Genomic DNA, 11,050 nt, shown 5'->3' with positions numbered 1-11,050 from the left:
AAGACTGTGCCAGTGACCACGACCGAAAAGTGAGGCTGGACACGGGAGGGGAGCAGCTAGCAAGGAGTTAAGCACGGGACGGGGAGCGTAAGTGGACGGTGGTTTGTTCCAGGCTGCACCGAGGGAGCAGGGGCAGGGTGAGGAGCAGGACCCAGCCCCGTGCTCTCCTCTCTTCTCCTCTCCTCTCCATTCCTCCAGCTCCACAGGTTGCCGCCGCCACGCTTAGTCACAGGAATGTGGGTGGGACTCCTCCCCCGGCGCGCATTAAAACCCAGCTCAGACGGACAGACCGGCAGTCTCTCTTCTCAGAGGAGCGTCCCTACGACACCCCACCCTGCCCTACCGGCGAAGCTCGGGCTCTCCAGGTGCCCCCGACAGCCAGGCAGGATGGTGGTGTGCACCCTCGCCTGCTGGAGATGCCGGTGGCTCCTGCCCCTGCTGCTGGGCCTGGCCATCATCATGGGCATCATCGCGCTGGCGGGCAGGGGCTGGCTGGAGTCGGAGTCGGAGCCCTACGTGCACCAAGCGTCGCTGTGGGAGAGCTGCACGCGGAGCGAGCAGGACATCAACTGGAGCTGTGAATCCCTCATGGACTATGGTAAGCGGGGGGCCCGTGAGTCCGCCCTCCACTGCGTGGGACCCCTGCAGCCGGGCTCCGGTGGCTGCACCCCAGGGGAGCTTTGGCTGCAAAAAGAGTTGGCTCGGCAGGTGGTAGGAAAAACAGCGGTCCCGACGCTTCTTTGGTGGTGCAGCTGCTTGCTGGGATGCGGTTTTCTGGGCAGAACCAGTACCAGCACTGTCTCAGGGCTTAAATGAGCAAAGAAACACAGGTCCTCAGACTGCTTCAGAGCAGGCTTTTCTGTCAGTAAGGAGCCTTTTTTTTTAAAAAAAAAAAAAAAAAAAGTTCTTTTATAATCAAAGTAAGGGAGCCAACTGGCCACGGGTTCGCTTTCTATCAGTTATTTGCAGCCTGCAGTGCCAGCAGCCTCGCCCTGCAGTAACCAGCTCCCTCTCGGCCTCGCTGATCGAACGGAAAGGGAAGAAGTGTTTATGCAGGGCTTCCTGCGCACCTGGGCAGCAGCAAAGGTGCCTTCCCCGGGCCTCCAGAGAGAGAGGACCTTAACCCTGCCTAGCTGAGGGATGCCTCCCGACCTGCAGCTTAAGATGGCCCAGTGTGGCTTTGCAGACAGAAAAAATACTGTTTCCTGTACATGCCTCTGTATTGCACTGGGACCTAAATCAGGGAATAATTGTGCCTCCGTTTTAACTTGCTTAGCTGCTTTTCTATCTGACATCGCACATTCTTACGACATACAGTTTCTGTTTCTTGGGGACTTTCTTTCCTTTTTTTTTTTTTTTTCCTAGCTGTGGTCTGATTACGTCTGCTTTTCTCTCAAACAAAATATTTCTGGACAAATAAGCAGACCCGCCTTAAGATCCTGGACTAGGGTACCTTGGGGACTGCAGCTGGAGAGCTGGAAGGGAGCGTTGCAGCCTGCGCGAGTGCAGGCACGGAGGCTTCCCAGCACAGATCCCCTGCCACCCGTGCTCAGAAGGCTGCCGTTGGGACACTCATGCCTCTGCTAAGTCCTGAATGTTTTGCCAAAGCACTGGCTTCGTTTTAAGGCCAGGTGATGGCTGTGGGTTTAACTGAAGGTGAAAGAAATCTGGCTGGTGCGATGAAAATACCCATCTCCCCCACTACCCAGAGCAGAAAAGCTAGTGCGGGAGTGTGGCTGAAATTTGCATTGCACGGAGAAGAACTGCTAATGCAGAGGAGCTGCTGAGGTTTGCTTTCTCCAGCAGTGACCCTGCCTCTCGCGTCCCCGAGTGCCGATGGGTGTGTGCTTCGCTTCAGTCCCGAGCATTTGGGGGCAAAGTGACTTTCTGCAGTTTTCTGTAGTTAGCAGGAGAATAGTATCCTTGACTTTGCTTATTTAATCTTAAACCAAAGCTTATTTAAATCCTTGGCTTATTTAGACCAATTTGACTTTGCCTCTTCTGTAATTTTGAGGAAATCAATGCCACTGTCTCCTCAAATACTATTTACATCTGGAGACAGGATGTAACATATGAGTTCAGGTTTGATTTATTTTGTTTCCTTTTTTCTATGCTAATGCAATTAGGCTCAAAGTAGGTGAGGGCATTTACAAAGGAAAAAATGCCTAGCAGGCGTTTACAGCACTGCTGCAGGAAAATAAAAGCAAATTAATTGAGATGCATAACTTGTGTTTTGCATATGATAACTACTCTACTCTAACTATCCTGCACCTCTCCTGATGAGAAGACGACTTCAGAGTGAATCTCCATTAGTAGAAAACTTCATTAGACATTTTCTTAATTGAGCTGTGGCATGCATGCTGAGAAGAGAAAGAGAAAAAGCAGTTCGGTCACTTGTTTTAAATGGGGAAAAGGGGGCAGGAACAGACAAACAAAGTTTTGCAAATAGGAATGTCTCCTAAACTGAATTGCTTCTTAATGCATATTTACAGTCCACATAAGAGGGAAGAAGTGGAAAGGGAAAAAGAAGAGTAAAGTATCATTTGGTAGGGAGGTGGGGAAGGGATTTTGATTCAAGCTCTATACTGGTTTGCATCTGGGAAGTACCTGCCTGGCAGCATCTGTGTATTTATCAATATGTTGCAAGGCGTGGCTGCTGCACTGCACATAATATGACTCAAGATGACTTAGTTTGGACCATGGCAGGATAAAACTGTTGACTGTGTGTTTGAAACATATCAGTAAGCCATCAGATATGATGGGGATTGTTGGCAGCGTGGATACTTGGAGAGGGTGTTTGCCTGCGTCTTTACAGTGATGAGCCTGTAAGGTTAGGAACAGTAATTGTGGGTGTAAACGCCCTCCCAGTCCTGAACGCCTGTTGCCAGTGACTTTGGCTTGAATTGTCGCTATAAAAGATGGGTGTGTATGTGTGCAGTTAAGGTGATCCCGAGGTGGTGAGCTCTTTCATATTACTAACAGCTGGTTGGTATTCATTAAGTACGCAATAGCCAACTTAGAAAAATTGAAGCATTCATCTGGAGCCTTAACAAGTGCTGCAAGGGAAAAAAAAAAAAAAAAAAAAAGGTGGGACTTAGGAGCCCAGCCTCTGTGAATCATGCTTCCCTGCCACTGTGCCCCTGCTGCCAGAGGACTGGACTTTGATACCGCAGATTATTGGTGGAACAGCAAGCATGTGCCGAACGTGGCTGAGGGGCCAGGTAAAAAAGGAACATTATGGGTACACTCATTGCACCCTCACCTCTTTTCAGGCATGGTTCTGTCTGATTTATGTTGCCAGGATGTGTTCTAGACAAACAAACGTAGATTATCAGCTGGGTGAAGGCACTCGGAGAATGCTAATAGAAGAGAGATAGCAGTCGGCGTGCCTGGCTACACCCAGAAGACCCGTCCTGAGACTCCCAGGTGAAAGATCCCAGCGAGCAGGACAGGCTCATCTCTACTGTAAGCAACAGGGAGGCATTAAAAGCTGGAATCACACAGGATTTTGCCTCTCCTGACTTCCAACTGGAGTCAAATGGCTGAAACCAGGCTTTTATTTAAATTCAGTAGCATAACAATTGCTTTTTCCGGACTGCTAAAAACAAGGGAGAGCTGGGATCCCTAGTGTTAATTCCCAGCCAGCTCTCCTGGCAAGCCTGCAGTTCTGGGCTGCCCTGTGCTCACGATGGGTGTGCACATACCTTTCCTTCACTGCTCATGTCGTCATGGAAATTCGCACATTATGTGAGCAAGAAAATATTACTCTCAGTGCTGTCATTCTCGCAGTCCAGTGTTGTTTTGTCAACAAAAGCATATTTTCTGGGCATTCCATGCTATGAGCTCTCAATGCCAAACAAAAATTGTCACTGTGATTTATACACAGAAAACTGTTATAACTACAATGTAAAACTGCATCTCTTCTAAGCATGTCATAGTAAAAGATTCCACCGTAATATTCTAGCTATTCTCAAGCTGACAAACTAGCTTTTGGTTTTGTAAATAAGTGAACAAAGATGAGAAGGGCTTGTTACTTCAAATCTGTACTGGTTCATCTTCCTGCTAGACTATTTTCTCAGTCCTTTTATTTGTTTCTACAGGGAAATGTAGATGTAAATGTCCTACCCTGTAGAACTTCCATCTCTTCCCTGTTGAGGCTGAGGCCCAGCCATATAAAATCAGGAAGTACAGCTAACACTAAGGCTCTTGTTTTATTTTTTATTTTTTTCCTTTATTTCATCCTATTACTGATGCTCACCATTAACTTCAAATAATTCTGATCCCTCCTAGTTATTCACATGCTAACGTTTGCAGCTTAGTTCTTTTGCATAGTCACCATTGATCAAGCTGAATAATAAAACTCTTAACCCTTCCCAATAATTATAGCCCTTCAGCTCCTGTACAGTTTTTTAATGTTCTGTAAACACCACCTAATTGATAATAAATACTTTTCTGCCCATTAGATGCAAAGAACTCAACTCTTCTTTGAGGTAAAGCTGACCTGGGGAATGGTAACACCTCAAACCATGCCACTCTTCTGTTCTCCCATTCTTCTGTCCTCCTATTTATGCAGCCCCAAATTACTTTGGCATTATTGTTTGATTTCATAAACAGATGTCATATTTATGTCTGGGTTGAGTAAGAAATTGTCTCTCTGCCAAATGAAGGGACTTTCTATTTCAATGGAAAACATAAATTCTGGCGAAATCTCTCATGATTACAAGGCTCTTCTGAGCACAAACCAACTGGACGTTGGGGCTGATCCGTCTTTCTCAGACTGCAAGCAGATCTCCACAGCCCTTAGGCCAGCAAAAACAGTGGGAGGCAAAATACACACCTCTGCCCCCGACAGCCCGGAGCCGCAGGCGGAGGAACTGGTAGGCAGAGGCAGGGTGCCTGCGGAGCCAGGAGGGCCTGTCTTAATAGGTGCGGGGATGATGAGGTTAATTTGGGGAGATTTCTCTTACACTGTGCATAGCTACACTTGGCTGCTCTTGCTGTTTTTCCCACCAGTGCTAATGTGGCAGGCTGGCCGTTCGATAGCTGTTATCTAGTCCTGCCAAGAGCAGATCCCATCCATCACCGTGGCCAGCACCAATGGCTCGGTCTTATCAGCTCTTGTCAACATCATGCCGCTGATAACTGCTGCTGGAGAAGGTAATCCAGCAGGAGAAGGGAAGATGGGGGCTCACCAACACTATGCTTTGTTGCAAGTGAGCAGAAAAAAAGTGGTGAATTTCACAGTGGTTGTGCCTTCTACTGCCCTGTTTCTGAAGACGTACAGAAGCTGGGTTTGATATCAATCTTCTTGACTGGATATCTCCTACTGTTACATGTGTTGTCACTCATATTGCCAGAGACGAGCTAATAATTCACCGTGACTGGAGCCAAGGCTGAGCTGTATCGAAAAGCTCGTTATCCTTGTAAACTAAGCACGAAGGGTCTGGAAATAGCAGAGATAGCACTGAGGACTTTCCAGCCTGTATCTCTTTCAGTCTTGTTTGTGTTGCAGCAGACTTCAAGGTGTCTAGCCTGCTGGTGTATTTGAGTTTGCAACCTATCCTGTATCAGGCCAGATGCCAGGCTTGGCTTCCTGCACTGTGCTAGCGGATGTAATGCACTGTAGGGGAAGGTACTTTGATAACTGAAAGCGTTTCTTGCTGTTGTCACTGTTTTTGTTTGTTTTTATTTTTTTCCCTTAATAGGGCAGATATTGATAAATAGCATTCCTAGTTTGTTCAGTCTGAATCACTTTTCCTGGGCTGGCTGTGTGTAATGGCTAAATGCCCTTTTATATTCTTTATCCCTAAATAAATCCTGCTGTGGAGACAATGCCCAATACCTGCATTAGGTACGTCAGGGAAGATTTTGAAGGAAAAGATGGTATCGGACCAGTGACATAGCTGTAATCTCCAAACGCCAGTGGGGTGTACTCCTTCCCTCCTGCCCCTGCAGCACTCTGCTAGGCAAGGGGCATGAATCACGCAGAGCTGCCTGCAGGAGGTGTGGAGGCTGAGGAGAGCTGGTTTAAAAACATTTCACTGTCTTGAGTCTTGTTTCTCACAATAGCTCCAAGAAAAGCCTTTTCTTTGCCCTCTCTGTGCCAACCTGGCTGCCTTCAGGTGGTGATGGTGTTGCATTCTCTGTCTCAAGTTACTTTTTTCTTTTTCTTTTTATGTTAGAGCACATGGGTTAAGGCAGAGGATTTTAACTCCTCAGGAAATTGTTCGCGGTCTCACTGTCTTTTTCTTAGTTTTTACACAAACAAGGACTTGTTTGACAGAGGTTACATTAAAAACAAGATGTCTCCTTGTTTTTGTCACGCCAGCTGTGCTGGGACATGAAAGATTTTTTTTTTTTTGAAAATATTCTGGCCCAGATCTCACTGCTCCCTTTAAACCTACGTTAGAGGGAGCTCGGGATCTGGCCCTGCCTACATCTGAAAGCGTGCACGTTGAAACCCGTGCTATGCAGACACAGAAAGTGAGCTGTGATGACAGCTCACTGAAACCAAAGCACTGGAGGTACTTGGTTCTTTAGGCCATGTGGGTAGGTATCGTGCCTCCAGGCAGAAACACCTTTGCTGTTGTTTGCATTGGACTCACCCAAACTTCTGTCTAGTTTTTAAAGAGAATGAGGTCTGGCTGCAACGGGTGCCTTTTCAGAAGCCTGTGTCACTGTGAAATGGGAATTACTGGTGGTTTGCTGGAAGTTTCCTCCCCCTTGCCGTGATGGTGTGTTGCAGGTGAGCTGTGAGCTCGGCTGGGATCAGGCTCCTCGCTCCCCCTCTGAGCCTCCCCAGCCCGCAGCTGCCTGATCCCGTTGTTGAACCTGGGCATCCGTGTGGTGTCCGGTCCCACCAAACCTCGAAGTAATGACTCAGAGTAATGAGTCTTCCACTTTACCTCTGACTCTGCTATTTCTTCTCCACCCACAGGTTTTAGCTTTTTCTAAATATTTTTGGCTGTGAATAGATACTTATCTTCAAAAGTATTCTCTTCCTCTTTGTCTTCTCTCAGCTTGGCTATCCCAAATCTATTTCTTTTTGGTCATGCTAATTTTACTTCACATACATTATTCCTGTCGGAAACAAGCAGACAGGAAGGTGTATGCTGTCAGCATTTTTATTTCCCGGCAGTTGTGGCTGTGCTTGTACCCTCCTGTCCACTCTCATACTGCCCCGTGTGGAAGTGGTTTTGTAAATTTGTATGTCAAACAGGGCTGATAATGATAAAGTACATTCTCAGAGGTTGTGTGCCCTATCTGCTCAGATGGCTGTGGGTCTCTTACAGATACTGAATTTGGAGATGTTATCTCCATTATCATGCTATACTATATCCCTCTTTCAAGCAGGACAAATTAGCGGGCAGGGAGTTTAGCACTGCTTGTCCAGCGACAGTGCCTTGCTGCTCTGCAGCTGTGTGCTTTGGAGAAATCCAGGATTGCTTTGACATAGGGCATGCTTCTTAACAGTAAAGCATTTCAACAAAGAAATGACTAAAGGAAACGGAAGACCTGCAGTGACCTACAGTTCAGTGCACTGCTATGTGTGACACCTTTCTTCTTTTCTTTTCTAGGATGGGGGAGAGCAGCAGCTGCCACGTACCTCGTTGGCTTTGTGATCCTGGTCATCTGCTTCGCCCTCGCAGTCATCGCGTTCTCAGTGGAAATACTCCGTTTCAACTTTGTGCGGGGAATTGGAGGCTTGCTCTTTGTTGTCGGTAAGTCTGGGTGCAAAGACAAGGCTGTCCTAGATGTAAAATGGGCAGCAGCAGAAAAACATGCTAGATGGTGCCCTCCTCATGAAATAAGATGCCTTTGTCTGGTTTATGATTCATTTTCATGGGAAAAAAAAGGGAAGTTTGACTTATGCTGAGAGGACAATGGTTAGGGAAGCTCCAGCAGCCTTTCTCGATTAACACTTTCCCAAAGTTAGTGCATGGGAGCAAAACCCAGCTTTGACCCTGCATGTCACACGCGAAGACTTCAGAGCTGAGAACGCCAGGTGCTTCCCACCTTCCTGGGGAGAGGAGGAGCTGGGAGGCTGTGGTACAAGTGGGAGGTAACTGGCTCCACGAGGACCAGGGTGCCTGGCAGTAGGACAGGGCTGGTCTGGGCATGCAGGTGAGTGCCTCAGCAAGGTGGCAACGTCAGCTGTAGCTGCCGCTGCCAGGTAGGTGGGGACCTGCCTCGACCAGAAGTCAGACACCTCTGCAAGAATGCAGGTGTGATCGCAGGACTGAAGCTAATCCTCACATATCTGGGAGGGCAACGCGGTTATCTCCAGGTACCGTTGTTTAGTGGGGAAAGTAACAACATTCATTGTCATTTACTCTTGGTTTTCTTTTCTTTCTCTCCTCAGCTGCATTCCAGATCATAGGCTTGGTCATCTACCCAGTGAAATTCACAGAAGAAATCCCACTGATGGGAGATAATATGTTCAGCTGGGCCTACGGTTTTGGTTGGGCCAGCACTGTTGTTGTGATAGGTTGCGCTTTCTTCTTCTGCTGCCTCCCCAACTGGGAAGATGAAGTCCTGGGAAACATCAAGCCGACCTATTACTACTCCTCCCCAGAGAGAGCACCATACTTAAATTGAAAGATTAACTCCAACTACAATCAACTGTCAAAGCAACAGAAGAGCACCTCTGCTGTGACTTTTGGTGCGATTATAAGAGACTGAAAAAAAACCCACCTTATTTCTTCAGAGTATTTCTTACTAGCACTGGTAAAAAAAATAGTAAAAACATTGGCATCTCTAAGCAAATAGCTTTTACCTAAAGTATTATTTATGTATTCTCATGTCAATTCTGTTTAGGTGGTTTACTTGCTCCTTTCCCTCCTAACTAATTGAGTCACCCTTATTTTATTCAAACATTTGCTTGTGAATAAAGACATAGGGTTTCAAGTTCAGAAAGGAGGAAGAGAGATTTTAAACAACCCACAAGGGAGACCTGCAAAATGTTATTTTTTTTGCATTTTTATCTCCAACAAAATTTTCTTAAATAAAACTAGGAAAAAAATGCAGTCCTTCTAAAGAATGCTTTTTCTTCCACCAAAGTCAGTCCCAAGGAAGGAACTTTACTGAATCTATTACAGTCACATGCTGCCTAAGAATCTCTTCTCATTCCTGTTACTGGACTATTTTGACTATTAACTATATGAACTAAGGGGAAAATAAAATTATTTTTTTCCTCCATCTGTTGCAGTTGGATGGAGATTTCCTCTAAAGCATGGAGCTAGTGTGTGTAATGGTGGCTACTGTAACACTTATTGGTGTTTTTGTGGCCACTGCAGTACTTGTGATGGAGACACATGGAATTAAATATTAATTGTCACAGAACCAATAAATCTTCAGATGTTAAAGTGTTTACATTCTTACATGGTATTTGACAGATGCTGATTTAGAAAATGCTTTTCAGTAGAAACACACACTGTTCTTTATGTCTGCCCTTTAAAAACTGCAGTATTTTAATTATCAGACATGCTTTGGAGGGAAACCTTAGCATAAGGTGTTGAAAACCTCCAAAAGTTTCTAAAACACACTGTAGGTACTCCAGGGATTGGTAAGCTTGGGAAAGTTTTGTGAGTCACTAGAGATAACAGGTATAAATAGGAAAGCAGTCTGTGACCAATATATACATGCAAACTTCATACGGACATGTGTCTCAGGGCGTAACCTGCTGGGCTCCCAGCTTGTCTTTCTGGAGCTGGCGACTGCTTTCCAGTGAGACAGAGCTGTGTCTGTGTCCGTCATGGACCAGAGCAGCTTACGGCGTATTTAGTTAAGGTCTGTAATCTTTGTCAGGGCTTTCTTCAGCTGGGGAAGAAAGACTGCTTTCCCCTTATCATGAACCCAGTACTCAGGAGATGGTAAATGCGTGGGTATATTTATTCATGCACATGTACAAAATAGAGCTACAATGCATTAATCAGTATCCTGTAAAACCAAAGAAATGTAGATCTAAGCTTTTTCAATGCCCAATATATCTTGTATTATATGTTGTATACCATTCTGTTTTGTAACACCTTTTCTAATTTGGCAGTTCTGCGTTTTGTATGTGTTCCTGCTTTGGAAAGGCCGGGTGATGTCTTAACACCCCTTGCAGGCCTGTATTTTATAATTTTACAGAGTACAAACATCTGCAGACTTCAGAACAGTGTTACAAGCTCAGTCAGTCATGGCATATACAATCAACTGTGCTTGTGATTCTTGCTGAAGAAGACAACTTGTGACAAATGTGTCTTTAAGAACACAATTTTCTTCTGTACAGTACTGGTGTGGGGGGGTATACTGTGTAGACGTATCTGTATTATGAGTAACGTCAGTCAGTTTCTAGCGAATTCAAAATACAGAAGAGAATCTCAAGTCTGGAAAATCCTTGCACAGCTAAAGCTGAGAAGGAGAAAAGACATAAGAAAATGAACACCCTTCCTAATGAAAGGGAGGATGGTATGGTAATAGGGTTTAGCATAACTTAAGTCTTTTGTATGTTTTTTATAAGCACTGTCATGACTTGTCAAAAAAGCACAAATGTAAAATAAACTTGGTTCTGAATATACTGGGTAGATGGAAGCATAAGCAGCATGTTACACAATTAAGATGTCTGGGAGAAAGCTGTTGCAAATAGTCATTAATTACTCTCAAGTGATACTAATGTATGTGGCACTCCTTTCAAATGTGGTGGCTTAATTAAAATGTTTTAATTGATAGTTGTAGAAACTTGGTGTCATTTGTGTTTCATGGATTCGATTCATAAACTCAAGAAAATAGCCATTCTTTTCCTCTCTTAATGTGAACATCAGTATCTATGAACTGTTGGGTTAATAAAAGGGAGTCAAAGACCTCATCTATCCAGGAGGCACCAACTGCATTTTCCAGTCAAATAAGACTGAGTATACACTGCAAAACACATCTGCCTGCTTTGATCAGAAGCACCAGGCACAGCAAACTTTTGGCTAAGCCAAAACCTCCTAAATGCATCATGACTTCAGGAGGAACCCCAAACATTTTAAGTACGTTGTGGTCTACAGGAGGTCTCAGATGTGGG

At 45.3% G+C, this 11,050-nt stretch overlaps 1 protein-coding gene across 1 annotated transcript; it reads left to right on the top strand.

The window, feature by feature from the left end:
- Positions 1-238: 238 nt before the first annotated feature.
- Positions 239-10,712, top strand: LOC121067964 (p53 apoptosis effector related to PMP-22-like). The gene is made up of 3 exons (XM_040552948.1): positions 239-598; positions 7,578-7,721; positions 8,363-10,712. Exons 1-3 carry the CDS (start codon positions 388-390, stop codon positions 8,596-8,598), a joined length of 591 nt encoding a protein of 196 aa, XP_040408882.1. The 5' UTR covers positions 239-387; the 3' UTR covers positions 8,599-10,712.
- The last annotated feature ends 338 nt before the right edge of the window (positions 10,713-11,050 follow it).

This window comes from Cygnus olor, chromosome 3 (assembly GCF_009769625.2).
Source record: "Cygnus olor isolate bCygOlo1 chromosome 3, bCygOlo1.pri.v2, whole genome shotgun sequence".
Lineage (NCBI taxonomy): Eukaryota > Metazoa > Chordata > Aves > Anseriformes > Anatidae > Cygnus > Cygnus olor.
The sequence above is the reverse complement of the archived record's forward strand: the minus strand, read 5'-3'. Positions and strand labels throughout refer to the sequence as shown.

Coding starts and splice junctions, on each gene's coding strand:
- LOC121067964 (XM_040552948.1), top strand. CDS start 388: ATGGTGGTGTGCACCCTCGCCTGCTGGAGATGCCGGTGGCTCCTGCCC. Junction 599..7,577: donor TGAATCCCTCATGGACTATG/GTAAGCGGGGGG, acceptor TTTCTTTTCTAG/GATGGGGGAGAGCAGCAGCT. Junction 7,722..8,362: donor AGGCTTGCTCTTTGTTGTCG/GTAAGTCTGGGT, acceptor TTCTCTCCTCAG/CTGCATTCCAGATCATAGGC.